The following is a 25,186-nucleotide window of genomic DNA, read 5'->3' on the forward strand; positions in this document are numbered from 1 at the left end:
CGCAAGCCCACGTGTGCACATGTGCACGGGGACACATGAGTGGGCCCCCTGCTCCCCAACACCGCCACCCTTTCCCCCACAGACAGCAAGGCCATTGTGGATGGGAACCTGAAGCTGATCTTGGGCCTCATCTGGACCCTCATCCTGCACTATTCCATCTCCATGCCCATGTGGGATGAGGAGGAGGATGAAGAAGCCAAGAAGCAAACGCCCAAGCAGAGGCTCCTGGGCTGGATCCAGAACAAGCTGCCGCAGCTGCCCATCACCAACTTCAGCCGCGACTGGCAGAGTGGCAGAGCCCTGGGCGCTCTTGTTGATAGCTGCGCCCCCGGTAAGGAGCGTTGGGAGTAGGAGGCGCGGGGCTGGAGCTGGGGCTGTGCGTAAGATAGCGGATACGGCCCTAGCTGGTTTGGCTCAGTGGATAGAGTAGGGGTGTCGAACTCAATCAGAGAAGGGGCCAAAATCTAAAATCCAGCCTAAATCGCGGGCCGAATGGTTTACTGAACAGTCATAAACTGTCATTGTGATGGAAACGCAGCGGAGTGCAGTGATGACAGCGCGGTGCGGGCCACATTGCAAGGCCTGGCGGGACGGATTTGGCCCGCGGGCCTTGTGTTTGACACATGTGGGATAGAGTGTCAGCATGCAGACTGAAGGGTCCCAAGTTCGATTCCGGCCAAAGGCACATGTCTGGGTTGTGGGCTCGATCCCCAGTGGATCAATGATTCTCTCCCATCATTGATATTTCTATCTCTCTTTCTCCCTCTCTGAAATCAATAAAGAAATATAAGAAATAAAATAAAAAGATAGTGGATACGGCCTGCAGGGGAGTCTGGAGGACCCCAGACTTAGTGGTTCTTGTTCCGCAGGCCTGTGTCCTGACTGGGATTCCTGGGACGCCAGCAAGCCTGTGAACAATGCGCGGGAAGCCATGCAACAGGCTGATGACTGGCTGGGCATCCCTCAGGTACAGCTCCGCCTGGACGGCCAGGGCTGTCCAGGGACCGAGTCCCAGGGGGAGCGGGGTCCTATCCTGGGAATCTGAGGCCCGGAGGCCAAATGGCTCTTGTCTTTTGACTGTGACAGGTGATCACCCCCGAGGAGATTGTGGACCCCAACGTGGACGAACACTCCGTCATGACCTACCTGTCCCAGTTCCCCAAGGCCAAGCTGAAGCCAGGGGCTCCCCTGAGACCCAAACTGAACCCGAAGAAAGCCCGAGCCTACGGGCCAGGTGAGCGAGACGGGGCCTAGAGCGTCCTTTCGGAACTTGGAGGTCCCCGGGGGTCTTCAGGGGCATGGCAGCCAGGTTCTCAAATGCCCCCCCGAGAGGCAGACGGGAATGGGTCTGGGCTGGTCCAAACTGGCCACTTGCGACTAGCCACCAACCCAAGGTGGGACCAGTTCAAGGAGGGAGCAGCGAACCACTTTACTGTAAGTGGAGACCAAACCCCGCCAGGGTCTCACGCAGGAGGAAGGGCCCAGGCAAACCCAAGCGAGAGTTCTAGAAAACAGGCCCAGGCCTGTCTCACAGCGAAGGAACAGCTGGGGCCCAAGGCCAAGCTCCGCGCACCCGTGTTCACGCTGAACTGACTCAGCCAGTTCTGAGTGATCCACGGGGATGGCGGGGAGGGGGCTGAGCTGCGGGAGGAGATGCTGCTGAAGGGTGATGGGGGAGGGGGAAGGCCATGGCCCTAGCAGCCAGCCATGCCTTTGTCCTCCTCCCTTGGCAGGCATCGAGCCCACAGGCAATATGGTGAAGAAGCGAGCAGAGTTCACTGTGGAGACCAGAAGTGCCGGCCAGGGAGAGGTGCTGGTGTATGTGGAGGACCCAGCTGGACACCAGGAGGAGGTAGGGCCACCTTCAGGTGGGGCGGAGCACTGCAGTGCCTCCATTTAAAGGGGCTGCTCTTGCCTGGCCGGCCAGTGTCGCTCAATGGTTGAGCATCGACCTATGAACCAGGAGGTCATGGTTCGATTCCTGGTCAGGGCACAGGCCTGAGTTGCGGGCTTGGTCCCCAGTGTGGGGTGTGCAGGAGGCAGCCGATCAGTGATTCTCTCTCATCACTGATGTTTCTATTTTTCTCTCCCTCTCCCTTCCTCTCTCTGGAATCAATAAAAGTATATTTAAAAAAAAATAAAGGTTCTGGTCTTAGCAAAGGCTCACGGGCTCCTTGTTACCACAGGCCAAAGTGACTGCCAATAACGACAAGAACCGTACCTTCTCTGTCTGGTATGTCCCCGAGGTGACGGGGACTCACAAGGTGAGCCCTCAGCCCGGGGGGAGGCTGGCGGCAGGGACAGCTGCTGTGGGGCCCCGACTCTCTCACAGCCTGCCCCTCCCGGACACAGGTCACCGTGCTCTTCGCTGGCCAGCATATCGCCAAGAGCCCCTTTGAGGTGTACGTGGACAAGTCCCAGGGCGACGCCAGCAAAGTGACTGCCCAGGGCCCCGGCCTGGAGCCCAGCGGCAACATCGCCAACAAGACCACCTACTTCGAGATCTTCACCGCAGGTGAGGGGAGGCGGCTGGGCAGGCGGTTCTGGGGTGGCAGACTGTTGCCGGGGTCCGGGCGCAGCCAGCCTGGAGGCTCCGGCAGCTAAGCTGGTACTTTGTGGCAGGAGCTGGCTCGGGTGACGTAGAGGTCACGATCCAGGACCCTACCGGCCAGAAGGGCACTGTGGAGACTCAGCTGGAGGCCAGGGGTGACAGCACCTATCGCTGCAGCTACCAGCCCACCATGGAGGGCACCCACACCGTGCACGTCACCTTCGCCGGCATGCCTATCCCTCGCAGCCCCTACACGGTTACTATTGGCCAAGGTAGGCTGGGCCCGGCCACCTCCGTCCCCCATGGCTGGGGCCTCCCACGGGACGGTCGGTTGGAGGGTCCCACTCCAGCCCTCCCCACCATGGCACCCGGGGTCTCTGCTTCCACTGTTGGGGTGAGCTTTCTTTCCTCCCCCGCTGGGGCCCCTCTTCCTGCTCCTCTCGCCCTCTCCATCTCTCTTTCTCTTCACGCTTTCACCTTCGGAAGAACTTGCTCGAGCTGTCTAGAATCCTGCTGCTCTCTGCTCTGCCCACAGGGTCAACGGTACTTGGATCTGTCTTCCTTTGGGAGGGGCGGGCTGGGTGGGGCCGGGGAGCTGGGGTGGAGCAGGAGGGGGGAGGCTGTCACATCCTGGTCTGGGCCATAGGTCTGTCCTGGGGTCAGGGTCCCTTTTATTTCTTTCTGGCATGTCCCTCCCTATCTCCTGGGGCCGATTCTGAGGGTCCCCACCCTCCTCCTGATGGCCCAGCCCTGCGGGGAGCAGCAAGGGAGGGGTCGCCGGTGTCAGCCCCGGTGGCTTCATGAGCCCTCTGCCCACAGCTTGTAACCCCAGCGCCTGCCGCGCCGTGGGCCGGGGCCTCCAGCCCAAAGGCGTGCGGGTGAAGGAGACCGCTGACTTCAAGGTGTACACCAAGGGCGCGGGCAGTGGGGAGCTCAAGGTCATTGTGAAGGGTCCAAGTAAGTCAACCCGCAGCCGAGGTGGGCAGTGGGCGCCCCAGGGTGCTGCTGGGCAGGCCTGAGGCCCTCCTTTGTCTCTGGCAGAGGGCGAGGAGCGCGTGAAACAGAAGGACCTGGGGGATGGTGTTTACGGCTTCGAGTATTACCCCACGGTGCCTGGCACGTACACCGTCACCATCACGTGGGGGGGCCAGAACATCGGGCGCAGGTGAGGCCCCAACCCAGTGCTCAGAACCAATGCACTGTAACCCCCCGACTCTGCTCAGGGCCGTGCCCCTCCAGGGCAGTGCCCCTCAGCACACACCCCCGTGTGGCTTTCTCTCTACAGCCCCTTCGAGGTGAAGGTGGGCACAGAGTGTGGCAATCAGAAGGTTCGGGCCTGGGGGCCTGGCCTGGAGGGCGGTGTCGTTGGCAAGTCAGCGGACTTCGTGGTGGAGGCCATCGGGGACGACGTAGGCACCCTGGGTGAGTTGGGGGCTGCAGCGTGGGCACCCTGGGGCCCCCTGCCAGGCTCCAGGGCACTGATAGAATTGGTGGCTATCGACAGGCTTCTCCGTGGAGGGCCCGTCGCAGGCCAAGATCGAATGCGATGACAAGGGCGATGGCTCCTGTGATGTGCGCTACTGGCCCCAGGAGGCTGGCGAGTATGCCGTGCACGTGCTGTGCAACAGCGAGGACATCCGCCTCAGCCCCTTCATGGCTGACATCCGGGAGGCGCCTCAGGACTTCCACCCGGACAGGGTAACGCCCACGTGCCCCTGGCCCGGGTCTTGGCCCCCTGATGCCTCCCCTTGCGGGCTGGGCCCTGGGCTGCAATCCCCAGGGGTGTTTCCCTGCCACCCCGTTTCCTTGGTGACCTGCATTTGGTCCCCTGAGATCTGGGTGGCTTCCCATCAGGTGAAGGCACGTGGCCCTGGATTGGAGAAGACGGGCGTGGCCGTCAACAAGCCGGCGGAGTTCACAGTGGACGCCAAGCTCGGCGGGAAGGCCCCTCTCCGGGTTCAAGTGCAGGTGGGGTGCCCACTCGTGGCGCAGAGGTGGGGGTGGGCAGGCACCCAGATCTGGGTACTGACTGGTTGGCCACCTACTTTCCAGGACAACGAGGGCTGCCCCGTGGAGGCATCAGTCAAGGACAACGGCAACGGCACTTACAGCTGCTCCTACGTGCCCAGGAAGCCCGTGAAGCACACGGCCATGGTGTCTTGGGGCGGCGTGAGCATCCCGAACAGCCCCTTCCGGGTGAGCCGGCCCTCCCACGGGCCTTGGGCAGCCCTTCATCACATCTTCCTAGGGCACCTGTCCCGGGTTTACCTATAGCTCTCTTAGATCAAACGTGAACCCAGCCCTACCCGGTTTGGCTCAGTGAATAGAGCGTCAGTCTGCGGACTGAAGGGTCCCAGGCTCGATTCTGATCAAGGGCATGTACCTTGGTTGCAGGCACATCCCCAGTGGGGGCTGTGCAGGAGGCGGCTGATCGATGGTTCGCTCTCATCGATGTTTCTAACTCTCTCTCCCTCTCTCTTCCTCTCTGTAAAAAAAATCAATAAAATATATTAAAATAAAATAAAAATAAAACGTAAATCCTAGACAGCTCACCCATTCCAAGTATATAGCTTGGTAGTCTTGAATCCATTCAGAGTTGTGCGATGGATAACACAATTGAAGACTAGATAAGGTTTTGTTTTTTTTAATTGATTTCAGAGAAGAAGGGAGAGGGAGAGATTGAAACATCAATGATGACAGAATCATTAATCGGCTGCTTCCTGTACACCCCCTACTGGGGATTGAGCCACACTGACCGACCGGGCAAGACTAGATAGTTTTCATCATCCCCAAACCAAAGCTCCTCTACCCCCCAAAATTCCCCTCCCTCAACCCTGAGCAACCACTATTCTGCAATCTGCCTGTTCTAGACATTTGCTAGTGATGGAGCCATGCAATGTCTGGCATTTTGTGTCTGAATGCTTTCACTCAACATAATGTTTCCATTGTGATTCTCCATGGCTGCCTGAATTGGTACTTCCTGCCTTTTCATGGCTGAATGATAGTCCATTGTATGGATTAGACCGCATTGTATTTACCCAGTTGTTTGTTGATGGGCCTTTGTTATGTTCTCCCTTTTGGCTGTTGTGAGTGGTGCCACTGGGCGCATTTGGGTACAAGTATGCAGACAAGTGATCTCATCTCTCTGGGTAGGCAGATGCATAAGAGCCGAATCACAGCATCACATGGTCATTTTATGGTTAATCATTTGAGGTCCCTTCCCAAGATGGTTACACCATTTTGCGTGACAGCCAGCAGTCGATGAGGCTGGTAATGCCCTGGTCCTTTCCTTGTCCTGTGCAGGTGAACGTGGGAGCCGGCAGCCACCCAAACAAGGTCAAGGTGTACGGCCCGGGAGTGGCCAAGACAGGGCTCAAGGCTCATGAGCCCACCTACTTCACCGTGGACTGCACGGAGGCGGGCCAAGGTAAGGCGCCGGCCTCAGGTGGGTGGACATGTGGATGAGGCATCCACATGAGGTCCCAGCCCTTACTCCCTCCCCTGCTGCAGGCGATGTCAGCATTGGCATCAAGTGTGCCCCTGGTGTGGTGGGCCCCGCTGAGGCCGACATCGATTTTGACATCATTCGCAATGACAACGACACCTTCACGGTCAAGTACACACCGCGTGGGGCTGGCAGCTACACCATCATGGTCCTCTTTGCTGACCAGGTGGGTGTCGCTGCTTCCCACTCCCAACACCGCTGGGCATTGGGTGCTGTTCTTCTCTTAGTCCCCTTCTCCCGCCATTGCAGGCTACGCCTACCAGCCCCATCCGGGTCAAGGTGGAACCCTCCCATGATGCCAGCAAGGTGAAGGCTGAGGGCCCTGGCCTCAGCCGCACAGGTGAGGATGACCACCCTCTGGAGAGGTCGGGGTCCTCAGGGGGGATGGAGGCAACGTGCCCCTAATGGCTGCCACGTCTCCTTAGGTGTTGAGCTTGGCAAACCCACCCACTTCACGGTCAATGCGAAAGCCGCTGGCAAGGGCAAACTGGATGTCCAGTTCTCGGGAACGGCCAAGGGAGAAGCAGTGCGCGATGTGGACATCATCGACCACCACGATAATACCTACACGGTCAAGTACACTCCTATACAGCAGGTACGCCCTTAACCTCTGCAGCTGTGCACCCCTTCTACACCCACCACGTCCGAGGTCCTTGAGCGGTGGGCTGGGGGGGGCTGCTCCAGGAGGCTTCCCGCTCACTGCCATTTCCCACCTGGGAGACGGTGGGCATGAAGGCCAGGGGTGGAAGAGGAGAGCCAGTTGTCTGGCCGGTGTGGCTCAGTGGTTGAGCATCAACCTATGAGCCAAGAGGTCATGGTTTGATTCCAAGTCAGGGCACATGCCCGGGTCGTGGGCTCCATCCCCAGTTGGGGGTGTACAGGAGGCAGCCGATCAATGATCCTCTCATCATTGATGTTTCTGTCTCTCTCTCCCTCTCCCTCCCTCTCTGAAATCGGTAAACATTTTTTTTTAAAGGAGAGCCAGTGTCTCTCTGACCAGTCCCCAATTCCTAACTGGGGAAGCTGCAGGCCAGGAGACCAGGGTCATGACCTATGACTACCCTTCTGTTCCCCTCCCAGGGCCCAGTGGGCGTCAATGTTACCTACGGAGGGGATCCTATCCCTAAGAGCCCCTTTTCCGTGGGGGTGTCTCCAAGCCTGGACCTCAGCAAGATCAAGGTGTCCGGCCTGGGAGAGAGTAAGTAGTCAGGGCCCTCGTGGTTACCGAGGATGGCCCAGAAGCTGCCCGGGCTCAGCGTCACCGTTCTTCCCCTTCTTCTGTCATCTCAATAGAGGTGGACGTTGGCAAAGACCAGGAGTTCACAGTCAAGTCAAAGGGAGCCGGTGGCCAAGGCAAAGTGGCATCAAAGATCGTGGGCCCATCGGGCGCATCGGTGCCCTGCAAGGTGGAGCCCGGCCTGGGGGCTGACAACAGTGTCGTGCGCTTCGTGCCCCGCGAGGAGGGGTCCTACGAGGTTGAGGTGACTTACGACGGTGTGCCTGTGCCCGGCAGCCCCTTCCCTCTGGAAGCCGTGCCCCCCACAAAGCCTAGCAAGGTAACTGAGGTATGGGGGCCGCCCTGTCTTTCCCAGACACGCTCTTCCCCTTTATGGTGCCGAGGCCTGCTTATGCCCGTCTCATGAGGGAGGGAAGCCAGAACGAGAGGAGGTAGATTGTCCTCGCTGATTTGGCTCAGTGGCTAGAACGTTGGCCTGTGGACTAAAGGGTCCCAGGTTCGATTCCCAGCCTGGGTTGGGGGCTCGATCTCCAGTGTGGGGCATGCAGGAGGCAGCCAATCCATGAGTCTCTCTCATCATTGATGTTTCTCTCTCTTTTCCTCTCTGAAATAAAAAAATATATTTTTGAAAAAAATTAAAATTAGCCAAAACCAGTTTGGCTCAGCGGATAGAGCGTCGGCCTGCAGACTGAAGGGTCCTGGGTTCGATTCCAGTCAAGGGCATGTACATTGGTTGTGGGCACATCTCCAGTGGGGGGTGTGCAGGAGGCAGCTGATCTATGTTTCTCTCTCATCCATGTTTCTAACTCTATCTTCCTCTCTGTAAAAAAGCAATAAAATCGCCGAAACCGATTTGGCTCAATGGATAGAGCGTCGGCCTGGGGACTGGAAGGTCCCGGGTTCGATTCCGGTCAAGGGCATGTACCTTGGTTGCGGGCATATCCCCAGTAGGGGGTGTGCAAGAGGCAGCTGATCGATGACTCTCTCATCGATGATTCTAACTATCTCTCTCCCTTCCTCTCTGTACAAAATCAATAAAATATATATTTTGAAAAAATCAATAAAATATATTTTAAAAATTAAATTTTAAAAAAAGGAGATAGATTGAAGTGGGTGCCAGGGGTCAAGGGTCAGGGAGGTGGTGTGGTTTCAGCTCTTGACCTGCCCGTCTCTCCTCAGGTGAAGGCGTTTGGGCCAGGGCTGCAGGGCGGCAGTGCCGGCTCCCCTGCCCGCTTCACCATCGACACCAAGGGTGCCGGCACGGGCGGCTTGGGCCTGACCGTGGAGGGCCCCTGCGAGGCGCAGCTCGAGTGCCTGGACAACGGAGATGGCACATGCTCCGTGTCCTATGTGCCCACCGAGCCCGGAGACTACAACATCAACATCCTCTTCGCCGACACTCACATCCCCGGCTCCCCATTCAAGGCCCACGTGGTGCCCTGTTTTGACGCATCCAAGGTCAAGTGCTCCGGCCCTGGGCTGGAGCGCGCCACGGCTGGGGAGGCGGGCCAGTTCCATGTGGACTGCTCAAGTGCAGGCAGCGCAGAGCTGACCATCGAGATCCGCTCCGAGGCCGGGCTGCCCGCCGAGGTGCACATACAGGACCACGGTGACGGCACGCACACCATCACCTACATCCCCCTTTGCCCCGGCTCCTACACCGTCACCATCAAATACGGTGGCCAGCCTGTGCCCAACTTCCCCAGCAAGCTGCAGGTGGAGCCCGCGGTAGACACTTCTGGTGTCCAGTGCTACGGGCCTGGCGTTGATGGCCAAGGTGAGAGGCCCCACTGTGAGGCAAGGGGTCTGGGGGCATCTAGGGTGCCCGGAGCCCTCGGAGCCCATGCCTCCTCCTCATTGCCCCCCTACAGGCGTCTTCCGAGAGGCTACCACCGAGTTCAGCGTGGATGCCCGGGCTCTGACGAAAACTGGAGGGCCCCATGTCAAGGCCCGCGTGGCCAACCCCTCAGGCAACCTGACCGAGACCTACGTGCAGGACTGTGGTGACGGCACGTACAAAGTGGAGTACACGCCTTACGAGGAGGGTATGCGCCAGGGCTCCCCGGGGCTGTGGGGCATGCGTGGGGTGGCCCGGGCTCCTCCTCACCCAGCCCCCCATCCTCCAGGACTCCACTCTGTGGACGTGACCTACGATGGCAGCCCCGTGCCCAGCAGCCCCTTCCAGGTGCCTGTGACCGAGGGCTGCGACCCCTCTCGGGTGCGCGTCCATGGGCCAGGCATCCAAAGTGGCACCACCAACAAGCCCAACAAGTTCACCGTGGAGACGAGGTGAGGAAGTGCCCAGGAGGCAGGGGGCATGATGGGCCATGAAACTCCAGGACTAACTGGCTGTCTGTCTGGACCAGGGGAGCTGGCACAGGGGGCCTGGGCCTGGCTGTAGAGGGCCCCTCTGAGGCGAAGATGTCCTGCATGGATAACAAAGATGGCAGCTGCTCGGTTGAGTACATCCCCTATGAGGCTGGCACCTACAGCCTTAATGTCACCTACGGCGGCCACCAAGTGCCAGGTGAGGAGGCAGGTCGGCTAGGGCTGGGCTGGAGCCACCCGCTTGCCCTCCACCCCGTCTCACACACAATCCATCCCTCTGCCCCCCACCCCAGGCAGTCCTTTCAAAGTGCCTGTGCATGATGTGACAGACGCCACCAAGGTGAAGTGCTCTGGGCCTGGCCTGAGCCCAGGCATGGTCCGTGCCAACCTGCCTCAGTCCTTCCAAGTGGACACGAGCAAGGCCGGTGTGGCCCCACTACAGGTCAAAGTCCAGGGACCCAAAGGTGAGTGGCCAGACGCTTAAGAGCAGGAGGTTGGGTCTAGCCAGTGTGGTTCAGTGGTTGAGCACCAACCGATGAACCAGGAGGTCACAGTTTGATTCCCCGTCAGTGCGCATGTGCGGGTGGCAGGCTCCATCTCCAGTGTGGGGGCGTGCAGGAGGCAGCCGATCAATGTTTCTCTCTCATCATTGATGTTTCTCTCTCTCTCCCTCTCCCTTCCTCTCTGAAATCAATAAAAACGTATATATATATACGGTATTTTTTAAAAAGAGCAGGAGGTTGGGAGGATATGATCCTCTTTGAGAGGGAAGAGAGCAGAGTCTTGCCTGAGAGGGGGCTGGGCACAGCTGAGTCCCTGCCGTCCGGGTGGTGGGGCTGAGGGCTCAGGAGACTGGCTGAGGCTCTGTTTGGGACTGGGGCCAGGCCTGGTAGAACCAGTGGACGTGGTGGACAACGCTGACGGCACCCAGACCGTCAACTACGTGCCCAGCCGTGAGGGGCCCTACAGCATCTCTGTGATGTATGGGGAAGAGGAGGTGCCCCGCAGGTAAGAGGCAGCTCCCTGCCCAGCTGGGGGCGGCAGGCTGGGCATCGAGAACCTTCCAAACCACTCACAACGCCCTGGCCTATCAAACAGCCCCTTCAAGGTCAAGGTGTTGCCTACGCACGACGCCAGCAAGGTGAAAGCCAGCGGCCCTGGGCTCAACACCACCGGCGTGCCCGCCAGCCTGCCTGTGGAGTTCACCATTGATGCAAAGGATGCAGGAGAAGGCCTGCTGGCTGTCCAGATCACGGTGAGCTGGCGGCCTGGGCAGCTCCTCGTCCCGCTGGGTGCCACTGCAGGCACAGGGAAGGCCAGGGAAGGTGGCGGCCCAGGCTGGAGCCGTGTGCAGCATAGAGCATGCAGCTGGGGCACTGAGGTCTCTCCTGGGAATGATGCCAGCCCGGGCAGGTGTCCTGTGTCTAGAAGATGGTGACGGGCACAGCCTTCCCCAACCACACACCAGCTCGTGCCTCACTTTGAGCACATTAGCAAAGCCCTTAGTTCCTCAATTTGCCCACTTGTGACATTAGTGCTGGGAAGGCCCTTGGGTGGAGGATGGGAGCCGAGAGGTACTCATGGGGATAAAGCAGAACGGGTGCCAAGATCCCCGGCCCTGCTTGTTCTCATGGGTGACAGGAGCTTTGAGCATTCGGGGGACCTGTCTTCTGGCCCTTGCTAATGGAGAAATAACAAGACAATGCTGGATGCAGGCAGCTATTTGCGGCCATGACGGCTGAGTGACCTGGAGGCTGTTCCTACAGCAGCAGCACCTGGTGCTGGCTCCTTTAAGGGAACCTGAGCCTGGCCGGTATGGCTCAGTGGTTGAGCATCAACCTATGAACCAGGAGGTCACGGTTCTATTCCTGGTTGGGGCACATGCCCTGGTTGCAAGCTCAATCCCCATTACGGAGCATGCAGGAGGCAGCCGATCAATAATTCTCTTTCATCATTGATGTTTCTCTCTTTGTCCCTCTCCTTTCCTCTCTGAAATGAATAAAAATATATATTTTAGCCAAAGAGAACCAGAGGTGATCCTGGGCTGGGCAGGCTTATGACAACCCCCTCTGTCCCCTGTGTTTTGCCACACAGGACCCCGAGGGCAAGCCCAAGAAGACGCACATCCAAGACAACCACGATGGCACGTACACGGTAGCCTACGTGCCAGATGTGACGGGCCGCTACACCATCCTTATCAAGTATGGCGGCGATGAGATCCCCTTCTCCCCGTACCGTGTCCGCGCCGTGCCCACCGGGGATGCCAGCAAGTGCACGGTCACAGGTGAGCCCGCCCGCCATCGGCCACGGCGCTCAGCACGGGGCTTGGGTGTGCCTGTGTGCAAGGACTCGCTGCTTGGGGCAGCGTGTGGGAGTGGGGGCCGCCCCCTGAGTGACTCACCTGACCTTTCTCCTTGCTCTCTGCCCTCTCACCTCAGTGTCAATCGGAGGTCACGGGCTAGGTAAGCTGCTTGCCGGGGCCACTCCCAATGCCCCTCCTGCCCAGAGGGCAGCTTCCTTTCCTCTTCCGTGCTGATTCCCAGGACAGTTCCAGCTGCAGCTCTTGGCAGGGACAGAGGGGGGGGCCGGAGGGTTAGGGCCCAGGGAGGCCTCCGGAGCTGAGCATGAGCGCTCCGGCCCGCCCCCTCTCTGGGCCTCTGTTTCCCCATCTGAGAAGTCGGGTTGCAGCTGAGAGCTTTGGGGTGAGGTGCATCCTGAGAGGCACCCCACTGGGGCCCTGGGGTCTGGGGATCTCGGCACTCCAGGAAAGCCCAGGAGGCGGGCAGCAGGCCCTTCCTTCGTGCTCCCTCCTTCCATGTCAAGGGCTCCTGCATAGGCTAAGGGGACAAGGGGCCTCCCGATGGGCGAGAGTCCCCAGCCCTGGCCAGATCCACAGACCCTCATCCCCACCTCCCAGGGGCCTCGCGTCCCGGGCCGGGGGAGGCGCAGCCTGCATGAGCGGGTGGGGCTAGCTGGTAGTGCAGTAGCGCCAGCGTCGACTGCTTGGGCGGCCAGCATGGCGGGGCCCGGCCCAGCCTCAGAGCCCCAAAGTGCACTCGGTGGCCAATCTGCCCTCCCCGCCTCCTCTCCTACCCCCATCCCCCCAGCAGTGACGTTATTCAGAGCCAGCCCCAGGCAGGGACACCAGTAAGAGGTGATTGCTACTTAGGAGGTTCCGAGGGCTGCAGGCCTGGAGCTAGGGCGAGGGAGCCAGCCCAGGCCCTGGGATCTGAGATGACAGGCATATGTGCCCAGGACAGGGGGACCAGACCTTGGGGACCAGAGGCAGGGTCAGGCCTTGGTTGAGGGAGTGGTCTCGGTTTACCTGGCCACTGTGTGCAGAACAGAGATAGCTGACGTTACTTTTATTTTTCATTTATATTTTTAAAATATTTTTTATTGATTTCAGAGAGAGAGAGGGAGAGATAGAAACATCAATGATGAGAGAGAATCATTGATGGGCTGCCTCCTCCATGGCCCCAACACGGGATCGAGCCCGCAATTCGGGCATGTGCCCTGACCGGGAATTGAACCATGACCTCCTGGTTCATAGGTTAATTTACGCTCAACCACTGAGCCACACCGGCCGGGCTGAAGTGCCTTTTCGATCAGCTGGGGGGGGCGGGGACCAAGTTGGGAGGTGTACTTTGAAGATGGAGCAGCCAAGACTGGCTGATGGGCTGGATAGGAAAAGTGGGGATTCAAGAGTCACTGAGGTGGGGGCCCAAACCACTAGCTAGATGGCGGGTTCAGTCCCCAGTTGGAGAGAAGGGGTGTTGGATGGGAATGAGGTGAGGCCTTCCAGGGCGGAGTGGGCAGCAGGTGGCCAGTTCGGGACCTCAGGAGAGCCGCAGAAGGCCCGCACAGAGCCTAGGGCAGCCTGAGCCCTCGGCCACATGCTCCTGGGGGCTTCCCCGGGCAGGGCCAGCCTGCCTGTTCCTTTAAGCCTTAAAGTTTAAGGCCTCACAGCCCACCACCCCCTGAGCCTCCACGGCTAAGCGCAGGTGTAACGTCACTGCCCCCCCACTTCCCTCAGGCACTCTGGGGCCCTGGAGGCTGCTCAGCTGCTCTGCCCTTGCAACCTAGAGGCGGTGGCTGCGGCTTGGGCCTCCTGTCCCCCTCCCTCCGGGTGCTGCCGCTGCTGTGCGCTGTGCTGCTAGGGCGCTAACCCCGCTGCTCCCCGCTTCCCCGCTCCTAGCTCCCTGCCTGCTCTGGGCTGTGCCCAGCCACCCCTCACCACGAGCCTTTGGTCGAGCGAGCATTCTCAGTTGTCAGGAAACTTTCATTTCCCCTTCAGGCCTGGGTGGGGGGCGGGGGGCGAGTGTCACATCCCCCCACATCGCAGCAGGACCCCGCCTCACCGCGTGCGCACACAGCACTGGGGGCCGGGGCCAGGCCACGGGGCAAAGCCATGGGGCAGAGGCAGCTGTGTGCTAGCCGGAGCACTGGCACTGCTCAGCGAGGTCCACGGCACCAGCTGAGGCTGAGTTGGCACAAGAGGTGGCAGCAAACGCTTGTGCCCCAATGGCAGCAGCGGCCTCACGGGCCTCCAGGCCCGCCCTTCCTCCTAAACGCCTTTCCCACATGGGGGCTGCCCCCAAGACAGGGCTCCCTGGCCTGAGGTGGCTCGAGGGGACCTTTCCTGCCTTCTGAGAAACGACTCACCGTCCCAGCTCGGGGGTCAGGGGCGGGAGGCCTGGCTGTGCTTGGTGGTGGCATAAAAGGCCTGGGCGGGCGGCAGGCAGTGGATAGGAGCAGCCTGAACACCACGCTCATGCCCTGGCCCCCCTCTGGGGACCCGCCCTGCCCCACTAGGTGCTGGCATCGGCCCCACCATCCAGATTGGGGAGGAGACGGTGATCACTGTGGACACCAAGGCTGCAGGCAAAGGCAAGGTTACCTGCACTGTGTGCACACCCGACGGCTCCGAGGTGGACGTGGACGTGGTAGAGAATGAGGATGGCACCTTTGACATCTTCTACACGGCCCCGCAGCCGGGCAAATACGTCATCTGCGTGCGCTTTGGCGGCGAGCACGTGCCCAACAGCCCCTTCCAAGTGACGGTCAGAAGGGGCTAGGGGTGAAGGGTCTGGGGGGGACCCATCCTGAATGCCCCCCCACCACCACCACGGGTTACTCTGTGATTTCAGAGCCTGCAGCTCTTGTGTTTGCTCTGCAGGCTCTGGCTGGGGACCAGCCCACCGTGCAGTCTCCGTTGCGGCCTCAGCAGCTGGCCCCACCATACACCTATGCTCCCGGCGCCCAGCAGACCTGGGTATGGCCTGGCCCGCCGCCTCCAGCTTGCCTAGCTCTAAGGGACATAGGGGGGCTGGCCAGCTGGGTGTTCCATGAGGCCCGTTCTGGCACATGTGAGGAGGGACCCCAAATCTTCCTACTTGGGACTCCCTCGACTCCTACCGCCCTCACTTGGGCCCTCTGTCTCCACTGCAGGCCCAGGAGAGACCCATGGTGGGTGTCAATGGGCTGGACGTGACCAGCCTGAGACCCTTCGACCTTGTCATCCCCTTCACCATCAAGAAGGGCGAGATCACAGGTGAGTGAGAGCAGGAAAGAGCTTGGGAGCCACAGAGGTGGCTGGAGGGGACCGGGATGTGCCAACGGGCTGCCCTGACCCTGTCCCATCCTGCAGGAGAGGTACGGATGCCCTCCGGCAAGGTGGCACAGCCGTCGATCACCGACAACAAGGACGGCACAGTGACCGTGCGCTACGCCCCCAGCGAAGCTGGTCTGCACGAGATGGACATCCGTTATGACAACATGCACATCCCAGGTGTGCCCTCCCAGAATGCCACCCCCGCCTCACAGAGGCCTGGGGCAGCGGGAGGGCTCGGGGGCCAGCGCAAGGCCCCCATTCCACATGGCCCCTCTTCCTGCCTCAGGAAGCCCCCTGCAGTTCTACGTGGATTACGTCAACTGTGGCCACGTCACCGCCTACGGGCCAGGCCTCACCCACGGAGTAGTGAACAAGCCTGCCGTCTTCACAGTCAACACCAAGGACGCAGGAGAGGGTGAGTGGCAGCCGGTTTGGGCCTGTCTGTGCCATGGATGCCCTCAGCCTGTGGGGAGCTGGGTGCAGGAGAGAGACTCCCAAAGGGGGAGTCCCCTACCCTGCCCCCCAGCCCCTGCTTGCCTGTTGGGGCTCTCCCTCATCTCGTACTGGGTCCCGTTCCCGCCCTCACCCACGATTCTCCATAGGGGGCTTGTCCCTGGCCATCGAGGGGCCATCCAAAGCAGAAATCAGCTGCACCGACAATCAGGACGGGACGTGTAGCGTGTCCTACCTGCCAGTGCTGCCCGGCGACTACAGCATCCTCGTCAAGTACAACGACCAGCACATCCCAGGAAGCCCGTTCACGGCCAGGGTCACAGGTGGGTGCCCGTGGGGAGTTACAGGAAGAGGCATGTGGCCTGACTGGCGTGGCTCAGTGGTTGAGCCTCGACCTGTGAACCAGAAGGTTCCCGATCAGGGCACATGCCCGGGTTGGGGGCTCACCTGCAGTGTGAGTCATGCAAGAAGCAACTGATTGGTGATTCTCTCTCATCATGGATGTTTCTATCTCCCTCTCCCTGTCTTTCTTTCTTTCTTTCTTTCTTTTTTAATATATTTTATAGATATTTTACAGAGAGGAAGGGAGAGAGATAGAGAGCTAGAAACGTCGATGAGAGAGAAACATCGACCAGCTGCCTCTTGCACACCCCCTACCGGGGATGTGCCCGCAACCAAGGTACATGCCCTTGGCCGGAATCGAACCCGGGACCTTTCAGTCCGCAGACTGATGCTCTACCACTGAGCCAGACCGGTTTCAGCCCCTCTCCTTGTCTTTCTGACATCAATCAAAATATATTTTAGGCCTTAGCCAGTTTGGCTCAGTGGGTAGAACATCGGCCTGTGGACTAAAGGATCCCGGGTTCAATTCTGGTCAAGGGCACATGCCCGGGTTGGGGGCTCGTTCCCCAGTAGGGGGTCTTGCAGTAGGCAGCTGATCAATTATTCTCTCTCATCATTGATGTTTCTATCTCTCCCTCTCCGTTCCTCTCTGAAATCAATAACACGTGTGTGTGTGTGTGTGTGTGTGTGTTTTAAAAAGGCAGGTGGCAGGGTGGGTGCTGTTTCTCTCTGCTTCTGGACACTCAGTGACTGTCCCCTGCCAGGTGATGACTCCATGCGCATGTCCCACCTGAAGGTGGGCTCCGCTGCTGACATCCCCATCAACATCTCCGAGACGGACCTCAGCCTGTTGACGGCCACCGTGGTGCCGCCCTCGGGCCGTGAGGAGCCCTGTCTGCTGAAGCGCCTGCGCAATGGCCATGTGGGTAAGAGGCTGAGGGACAGGGCCTTCTGGAAAGGAGGGGGGTTGGGGCGGGGCATCCCTTTCCCTGACTGACAGCCCTCTCTGTGCCCAGGGATCTCCTTCGTGCCCAAGGAGACAGGGGAGCACATGGTGCATGTGAAGAAGAGTGGTCAGCACGTGGCCAGCAGCCCCATCCCCGTGATGATCAGCCAATCGGAGATCGGGGATGCCAGCCGCGTGCGCGTCTCTGGCCAGGGCCTCCATGAAGGCCACACCTTTGAACCTGCGGAGTTTATCATCGACACCCGTGATGCTGGTGAGCGATGGCAGCCTGCCCGCCAGGGGGAGCCCCACTATGCTTGGCTCTCTGGCTCAGGGGTGTCCCCTCCACAGGCTACGGCGGGCTCAGCCTGTCCATCGAGGGCCCCAGCAAAGTGGACATCAACACGGAGGACCTGGAGGATGGCACGTGCAGGGTCACCTACTGCCCCACGGAGCCTGGCAACTACATCATCAACATCAAGTTTGCTGACCAGCACGTGCCTGGTGAGTGTCGCGCACGCGCATTTCTCCCTGACCCTCCTGATCGCATCCTAGGGCCCGGATGTAACCTGTGTGGGTGCGGGCCGTGCTTCCATCCTGCAGGCAGCCCCTTCTCCGTGAAGGTGACAGGCGAAGGCCGAGTGAAAGAGAGCATCACACGCAGGCGACGGGCCCCTTCAGTGGCCAATGTTGGCAGTCACTGTGACCTCAGCCTAAAGATCCCCGGTAGGAGCTGTAGGGAAGTGGGGGAGGGGCTGAGAAGGGCTGGTAATCCCGATCAGAAGGCCCGCTCACCAGGCTGTCCCCCACCTGCAGAGATTAACATCCAGGACATGACAGCCCAGGTGACCAGCCCCTCAGGCAAGACCCACGAAGCCGAGATTGTGGAAGGGGAAAACCACACATACTGCATCCGCTTTGTGCCCGCTGAGATGGGCATGCACACGGTCAGCGTCAAGTACAAGGGCCAGCACGTGCCCGGGAGCCCCTTCCAGTTCACCGTGGGGCCCCTAGGGGAAGGGGGCGCCCACAAGGTCCGCGCCGGAGGCCCCGGCCTCGAGAGGGCCGAGGCTGGAGTGCCAGGTAGGCCTGCTTCCTGCCAGCTTCTTGCTTTCCTGGGCAGGGCCGGGGGTTGGAGGGGCTGAGGTCAGGGGAGAGGCGCGCATGCGCGCCACTCACCAGACACTGCTTTGCCACAGCCGAATTCAGCATTTGGACCAGGGAAGCCGGCGCTGGGGGCCTGGCCATTGCCGTCGAGGGCCCCAGCAAGGCTGAGATCTCCTTCGAGGACCGCAAGGATGGCTCCTGCGGTGTGGCCTATGTGGTCCAGGAGCCAGGTACCGAGGGCCGGGCCGGGGTGAGGGGCAGCCATGCCTCAGTGTGGGTGTTGGTCGGGTCTATGCAGACAGTCCTGCTCGGCTCCCCTCCCCACCTTGACCCAGGGCCACTGGGCTGTCCGTGGGAGGCGGGAGGCTACAACGCAGCCCTGTGGGGCCTCATCCTCTGCGTCTCTCCCTCTGCAGGTGACTACGAGGTCTCCGTGAAGTTCAACGAGGAGCACATCCCCGACAGCCCCTTCGTGGTGCCCGTGGCTTCTCCGTCTGGCGACGCCCGCCGCCTTACTGTTTCTAGTCTTCAGGTGAGGCACTGAGAGAAACCGCCCGCCGGGGGCTCCTGGCCCGGCCAGACCAGAGCCAGTGCGCGGAGCAGGCCTCGGCCCCGTGTCGAGTGACCCGCCCAGCCCTCTGCTCTGGCCGGGTGCAGCCCGCGCTTTGGGTTGGCAGGACACACCCCTGGCCACCGCGTGGGGTTTTTCTCGTGTCTCAGGTCTAAAGGCTTTGAACAGAAGCCTGTGCCCCTTGAGCACCAGGGCTGAGGTTTAAAGAGGGACAGCCTGCAGGGGCTGGGTGCTGCCCAGCGGGTGGGGCCGCCCTCCCTTCACCCTGCCCCGGGGGTGTGATTGTGGAGCGCATGCATCTGGGGGGGGCGCGGGGGGCGGGGGGAGCAGGGGTGTATGTCTGAAGCTTGTTGCCCCTCGAGAATCAATGGCTCTCCCTCTTTAAACCAATTTGGACGCCAGATGGGTAAGTGCAACCGTTTGGGCCTCCTGCTCCTGGGACCCCGCCCTCCCTCATTCTGCCCACCCTCTAACCGCCTCTGCTGTGCTTCCAGGAGTCAGGGTTAAAGGTCAACCAGCCAGCCTCTTTTGCAGTCAGCTTGAACGGGGCCAAGGGGGCGATCGATGCCAAGGTGCACAGCCCCTCGGGAGCCCTGGAGGAATGCTATGTCACAGAGATCGATCAAGGTGAGGCCCTGTCCCTGCCCTGCCACCCCGCCACCTGCCCTGGCCTCACTGGGAGCAGTGGGCCTGGCCAGCCGGCGGGAAGCAGGCTGAGAGTACGAGAGGAGGTACAGATTCTGGGAGCAGCCAAGACGGGGCCCACACCCGGGCCCCCTCAGCCAGGCGACCCTGCCACCACTCATGACCCACGCCCCTGGCATCGGGCTCAGCAGCCACGACTGCTAGAAAGAAGACAGCCTCCTGCAGGGTCCGGCGCAGTCTCCTGAAGGAGAGGCCGCAAGTCCAGCCCGAGGGCTCAGGGCCCTTAGCCAGGGCATGGCACCTACAGACAGGCCTGGGCACCCAGGGCTGGGAGAGGGTGAGGGTGTGCATTGCTGCGGGGTAGTTTCACTAGTGTCACAGCCTAGTCCTGCCCCTTCCCAGCTGTGTGGCCCCGAGCCAGTTGCTCGCTGCCTCTGCGCCCCAGTTAACACGCAGGGAGCTAGCTTGGCATTCGTGGTAACCTTTCTTTTGGTTGTTGTTCATCCTCACCCAGGGCTATTTTTCCATTGATTTTTATTTTATTTTATTTTTTAAATATATTTTATTGATTTTTTTACAGAGAGGAAGGGAGAGAGATAGAGAACTAGAAACGTCGATGAGAAAGAAACATCAACCAGCTGCCTCTTGCACACCCCCCACTAGGGATGTGCCCGCAACCAAGGTACATGCCCTTGACCGGAATCGAACCCGGGACCCCTCAGTCCACAGACCGACGCTCTACCACTGAGCCAAACCGGTTTCGGCATTTCCATTGATTTTTAAAAAAATGTATTTTATTGATTTTTTACAGAGAGGAAGGGAGAGGGATAGAGAGTTAGAAACATCGATGAGAGAGAAACATCGATCAGCTGCCTCCTGCACACCCCCTACTGGGGATGTGCCTGCAACCAAGGTACATGCCCTTGACCGGAATCGAACCTGGGACCTTTCAGTCCGCAGACCGACGCTCTATCCACTGAGCCAAACCGGTTTCGGCTCCCATTGGCTTTTAGAGAGAGTGGAAGGGATGGGGAGAGACACAGAGAGAGAAACATCGATGTGAGAGAGACACATCGATTGGTTGCCTCTCACATACGCCCTGACTGGGTCAGGGATGAGCCTGCAACAGAGGGACATGCCCTTGACCGGAATCGAAGCCAGGACTCTTCAGTCCATAGGCTGATGCTCTATCCCCTGAGCCAAACCGGCTAGGGCCATGGTAACTTTTTTAAAGAGGCAGTGAGATGCGTGTTTTGCTTGTAAAAGATTTCAGTCCAGATGAGCCCCGATAGGCTGCCTGGGCATCTACAGCTTCACCTTAAGTTTTAGGGGGTCTGTGCGGGGGGGTGTGGGTGCCCAGCATGATCCATGGAAGAAGCTGGGCTCAGGCTGGCAGGCAAGGATCGCGCCTCACAGTTGTCACTTGCTCGGTTTGTGGGGAGGGACCCAGGTCCACAGCACGCCCCTCTGCTCCTCAGATAAGTACGCCGTGCGTTTTATCCCCCGGGAGAATGGTGTCTACCTGATTGATGTCAAGTTCAATGGCACCCACATCCCCGGAAGCCCCTTCAAGATCCGAGTTGGGGAGCCCGGGCATGGAGGGGACCCGGGGCTGGTGTCTGCCTACGGAGCCGGCCTGGAAGGTGGCGTCACGGGTAAGTCACCTTCTAGGGGGCCCCCATCTAAGATCTCAGTGACAACAGGAGGCACACGAGAATGACAAAGCTGTGCTGCTGGGTGGGCAGTGCGGGGCTGGCGTGGGGTGGGCCAGACCAGCTCTGCCTGACCTCCCGTGTCCCCAGGGAGCCCAGCTGAGTTTATCGTGAACACAAGCAATGCGGGAGCCGGTGCCCTGTCGGTCACCATCGACGGGCCCTCCAAGGTGAAGATGGATTGCCAGGAGTGCCCTGAGGGCTACCGCGTCACCTACACCCCCATGGTACCTGGCAGCTACCTCATCTCCATCAAATACGGTGGCCCCTACCACATCGGGGGCAGCCCCTTCAAGGCCAAAGTCACAGGTGAGCCTCCGCAGCCGACTGCTGGCGCCCGCCTCCGCGCCTGGCCCTCAGCTACCTCTCAGCCCCACCTGCTCTGCCCCACAGGCCCCCGTCTCGTCAGCAACCACAGCCTCCATGAGACATCGTCAGTATTTGTAGACTCCCTGACCAAGACGGCCAGCGTCCCCCAGCATGGCGCCCCAGGCCCAGGTCCCACTGACGCCAGCAAGGTGCTGGCAAAAGGCCTGGGGCTGAGCAAGGCCTACGTGGGCCAGAAGAGCAGCTTCACCGTGGACTGCAGCAAAGCAGGTGGGTGCCCGGAGGGAGCACGGGGAGGAGGGTGGAGGGTGGGGATGTGTTCATTCTGCCTGGCTGGTTAGGTCAGTGGTTAGAGCATTATCCTGATACACCAAGGTTGCGGGTTTGATCCCCAATCAGGGCACATATAGGAATCAACCAATGAATGCATAATTAAACGGAACAACAAATCATGTTTCTTTCTTTCCTCTCCCTTTCTCTCCCTCCCCCCCTTCTCCCTCCCTCTCTCTCCCTCTCTCCCCGCCTAAGTCAATAAATAATTTTTTAAAAAGAAAGGGCTGCCAAAACCGGTTTGGCTCAGTGGATAGAGCGTCGGCCTGCAGACTGAAAAGTCCCAGGTTTGATTCTGGTCAAGGGCATGTACCTTGGTTGCAGGCACATCCCTGGTGGGGAGTGTGCAGGAGGCAGCTGGTCGATGATTCTCTTTCATCAATGTTTCTGGCTCTCTATCCCTCTCCCTTCCTCTCTGTAGAAAACCAATAAAATATATTTTTTTAAAAAGGGGGGGGAGCTGGGGGGTCAGCATAGTTACAACTGAAAATGGGGGTGCTCGGAGCCTGGGACTGAGGCCTTCTCCCCTCTCCCCGCCAGGCAACAACATGCTTCTAGTGGGGGTGCATGGCCCCCGGACGCCCTGCGAGGAGATCCTGGTGAAGCACGTGGGCAGCCGGCTCTACAGTGTGTCCTACCTCCTCAAGGACAAGGGGGAGTACACGCTGGTCGTCAAGTGGGGCGACGAGCACATCCCGGGCAGCCCCTACCGCGTCCTGGTGCCCTGAGCTCTGTGCCTGTGCCAGCGGCGACTCCCAGGACCAGAAGTGTCCCCGTGCCCACCGCCCCCTCCCAAGCAGCCCCCCCTCCCCCCTCCTCAGCCCCGGAGCCCCGGCCAGCCCCGGCCGCCCCGTCACTGCAGCCACCCCCGCCCTGCGCTCACCTGCCTCTGCTTGGGCAAAGGAGAAGGCGAGCGGCGGGAGCCGTTGGTGGCTCCGCCTGTCTTCCTGGGGTGGCGGGTGGGGGCCTGTGCACGACCACCTGCTAGCTCCCTTCCCTAGCCGAGAGGAATAAAGCTCCGCTTTCATTCTCCCGAGAGGGCTCTCGCTTTCTTACAAGGACGCCGACAGGGTGGGTGGCACACGGGCTGCGGCCACAGGCTGCTGAGCTCCAGGCCTGGCCCTGCCTGCTGACCCCACCCCCTAACTCCAGAGGCCCCCTCTGCGCCGGCCGCCTCTGCCTCTCTGGAATCAGATCCATGCAGGGCAAGGGGGTATAGCACCCCCAGAACACAGCCTGGTACACACCGGAAATAGACAGTGTCCTGGGGAAAGGCTGGGCCCTGGCCGGGCAGCGGGATGCCAAGGGCTGGGTGGGAGGACCAGGTAGCCAGCTGGAAATCGCAGCAGAGCCTGGCCATCTAGACCACCCCTGGGGGAAGGGACTGTCGCAAGGTCCTCTGCCCCAACGGGCAGATTGTAGGTCTCTCATGGCTAAGGTGTCCAGACGTCCCGCTTTTGGCGGGACGGTCCCGATTTTTAACAATTTGGGGACGCGGGACAAATTGTTAAAAATCGGGACGTCTGGTCACCTTACTCATGGCCCCTCAGCAGGCAGGTGGAAATATTCGAGGAACTGCTGTCAGCTTCAGAGTTTGCCCACTCCCACCCAACCCCAGGTGCCCTTGTCTGGCCTGCCCTCCCTCCATGAGCACGCTTTGCCATGGCTCCTTGGGGCACTCAAACCCACCACTTACCTGTCCATCGCCTCCCACCCAACTATCTCCCACTCAAAACAACCAGATCTTCCAGGTGCTCTGCCATGGGCAGTGGGCAGCCTCCTCTCCCACTTTAGCGTAAGGGCCCATAAGGCAGCTTTCAGCCCTGCATGGCTCAGTGGTTGAGCAGCCACCTATGAACCAGGAAGTCACGGTTCAATTCCCGGGTCAGGGCACATGCCCAGGTTGTGGGCTCCATCTCCAGTGGGGGGCGTGCAGGAGGCAGCCGATCCATGGTTCTCCAATTGATATTTCCACCTCTCCCTCTCCCTTCCTCTGAGATCAATCAAAATGTATTTTAAAAAACATTGAACTTGCCCTAGCCCAGTGGTCGGCAAACTCAGTCAACAGAGCCAAATCTCGACAGTACAACGATTGAAATTTCTTTTGAGAGCCAATTTTTTAAACTTAAACTTCTAACGCCATTTCTTCATAATAGACTTGCTCAGGCCGTGGTATTTTGTGGAAGAGCCACACTCAAGGGGCCAAAGAGCCGCATGTGGCTCTTGAGCCACAGTTTGCCCACCATGGCCCTAACTGTTTGGCTCAGTGGATACAGCGATAGCCTGAGGATTGAAGGGTCCCAGGTTTGATTCCCATCAAGGGCACGTGCCTGGCTTACGGCCTTGATCCCAGTGGGGGACGTAGCCAATCAATGATTCTGTCATCATTGATATTTCTCTTTTCCTCTCTGATATCAATAAAGATATATTTTATTTATTTATTTTTATATTTTATTGATTTTGTACAGAGAGGAAGGGAGGGAGATAGAGAGTTAGAAACATCAATGAGAGAGTCATCGATCAGCTGCCTCTTACACACCCCCTACTGGGGATGTGCCCACAACCAAGGTACATGCCCTTGACCGGAATCGAACCCGGGACCCTTCAGTCCCCAAGCCGACGCTCTATCCATTGAGCCACACCGGTTTCGGCCAATAAAGACATATTTTAAAAAATCAGCTTACAGAGCTCTTCCGCAGGCATGCTGGCCACACGCCTTCCAGAAGCACTTTGGGGCCAGCATGAGCCCGGAGCTCTGGACACAGTTGCTTCTTGGCTCAGGAGAAACCATGAGCTCAGAGGGAGACGGGGGGAACAATGCAGTGGCCAGTGGCCTGCTCCCCAAGCCTGTGCTGGGGTTCCACCCCCCAATTCTACCCTCGATAGCATGTGGTGGACCCTCGCTGTTACTGCCCTGGGGCGGGACTGCTGCCTGGGCTCTGGGTGGCCAGTCCCCACACTAAACTCTGCCCCAGGGGACGCGGGACACGCCTCAGTGAAGGAGGCCCCACCCCTGGTCCACACTTCCCCCTCCCGCCGTCCTCAGAGGCAGGTGTATTCTGGGGGTGCTGGAAGCCACCCAGCTGGAGGGGGAGCAGGAGGAGGCAGAGCCCGGCCCACACACCTGCAGCACCAGCAGGCGAACAGGCCCTTCTCCCCTCGGCCCAGGGGACCCCAGGACTGCACACACACACAGCACACACCCCCTTCCCTGACACACCACCGCCTCCTGCCTCCTCCTAGGCTGGCCGCTCTAAGAGGAGGCAGTCCCGCCCCCAGCCTCTCCCTAATGCCTGCCTCCTGGGCCCCCATGGAGACGGCTCCCAGCCTCCAGGGGCCTGTCCCCGCCCCAGAGGCCTTGGCACTCCCAGGCAGCTGTGGCACCTGGGGCAGCAAGGACGGAAATGCCCACCTGGGGGAACAGGCCCCGGGACCACCCTGGGCTGCGTCTGCAGGACACAGCAGGCCTGAGCCTGAGCCCTGCCGGGCACGGGCAGGAGGGCCCAGGGGTGGGGGGG

General features: G+C 59.9%; 1 protein-coding gene and 1 long non-coding RNA gene across 6 annotated transcripts in view; one reads left to right on the plus strand and one right to left on the minus strand.

Annotated features, from left to right (window-relative positions):
* Positions 1-22,701, plus strand: part of FLNA (filamin A) — a 29,534-nt gene extending 6,833 nt beyond the window's left edge. For 2 of the 5 annotated variants that reach the window (XM_036415681.2, XM_045573532.1), the window contains exons 3-47: positions 83-331; positions 870-967; positions 1,087-1,234; positions 1,734-1,852; positions 2,187-2,264; positions 2,353-2,515; positions 2,623-2,823; positions 3,371-3,508; positions 3,593-3,716; positions 3,837-3,973; positions 4,056-4,249; positions 4,406-4,519; positions 4,604-4,747; positions 5,855-5,978; positions 6,062-6,222; positions 6,306-6,396; positions 6,482-6,651; positions 7,137-7,254; positions 7,350-7,612; positions 8,473-9,070; positions 9,165-9,338; positions 9,420-9,582; positions 9,660-9,820; positions 9,915-10,085; positions 10,506-10,629; positions 10,720-10,876; positions 11,716-11,905; positions 12,060-12,083; positions 14,437-14,684; positions 14,801-14,896; positions 15,073-15,175; positions 15,272-15,412; positions 15,522-15,650; positions 15,838-16,011; positions 16,795-16,956; positions 17,047-17,250; positions 17,328-17,480; positions 17,580-17,702; positions 17,793-18,059; positions 18,176-18,313; positions 18,500-18,615; positions 19,149-19,281; positions 20,778-20,954; positions 21,102-21,608; positions 22,209-22,701. In XM_036415681.2, the coding sequence (XP_036271574.1) occupies positions 83-331; positions 870-967; positions 1,087-1,234; positions 1,734-1,852; positions 2,187-2,264; positions 2,353-2,515; positions 2,623-2,823; positions 3,371-3,508; positions 3,593-3,716; positions 3,837-3,973; positions 4,056-4,249; positions 4,406-4,519; positions 4,604-4,747; positions 5,855-5,978; positions 6,062-6,222; positions 6,306-6,396; positions 6,482-6,651; positions 7,137-7,254; positions 7,350-7,612; positions 8,473-9,070; positions 9,165-9,338; positions 9,420-9,582; positions 9,660-9,820; positions 9,915-10,085; positions 10,506-10,629; positions 10,720-10,876; positions 11,716-11,905; positions 12,060-12,083; positions 14,437-14,684; positions 14,801-14,896; positions 15,073-15,175; positions 15,272-15,412; positions 15,522-15,650; positions 15,838-16,011; positions 16,795-16,956; positions 17,047-17,250; positions 17,328-17,480; positions 17,580-17,702; positions 17,793-18,059; positions 18,176-18,313; positions 18,500-18,615; positions 19,149-19,281; positions 20,778-20,954; positions 21,102-21,608; positions 22,209-22,396 (7,655 nt within the window). In that variant the 3' untranslated portion in view covers positions 22,397-22,701. The remainder of the gene's footprint in view (positions 1-82; positions 332-869; positions 968-1,086; positions 1,235-1,733; positions 1,853-2,186; positions 2,265-2,352; positions 2,516-2,622; positions 2,824-3,370; positions 3,509-3,592; positions 3,717-3,836; positions 3,974-4,055; positions 4,250-4,405; positions 4,520-4,603; positions 4,748-5,854; positions 5,979-6,061; positions 6,223-6,305; positions 6,397-6,481; positions 6,652-7,136; positions 7,255-7,349; positions 7,613-8,472; positions 9,071-9,164; positions 9,339-9,419; positions 9,583-9,659; positions 9,821-9,914; positions 10,086-10,505; positions 10,630-10,719; positions 10,877-11,715; positions 11,906-12,059; positions 12,084-14,436; positions 14,685-14,800; positions 14,897-15,072; positions 15,176-15,271; positions 15,413-15,521; positions 15,651-15,837; positions 16,012-16,794; positions 16,957-17,046; positions 17,251-17,327; positions 17,481-17,579; positions 17,703-17,792; positions 18,060-18,175; positions 18,314-18,499; positions 18,616-19,148; positions 19,282-20,777; positions 20,955-21,101; positions 21,609-22,208) is intronic. The other 3 variants (XM_036415683.2, XM_036415684.2, XM_036415682.2) reach the window with 3 other exon arrangements.
* LOC118706419 lies at positions 1,788-21,946 on the minus strand. Its single transcript, XR_004984026.1, has 3 exons — positions 21,906-21,946; positions 13,155-13,160; positions 1,788-1,915 (listed from the first exon to the last, which is right to left on the minus strand). It is a non-coding gene; the product is annotated as an uncharacterized LOC118706419 (long non-coding RNA).
* Positions 22,702-25,186: the final 2,485 nt, after the last annotated feature.

This window comes from Pipistrellus kuhlii, unplaced genomic scaffold, assembly GCF_014108245.1.
Source record: "Pipistrellus kuhlii isolate mPipKuh1 unplaced genomic scaffold, mPipKuh1.p scaffold_m20_p_51, whole genome shotgun sequence".
NCBI classification, from domain to species: Eukaryota; Metazoa; Chordata; class Mammalia; order Chiroptera; family Vespertilionidae; genus Pipistrellus; species Pipistrellus kuhlii.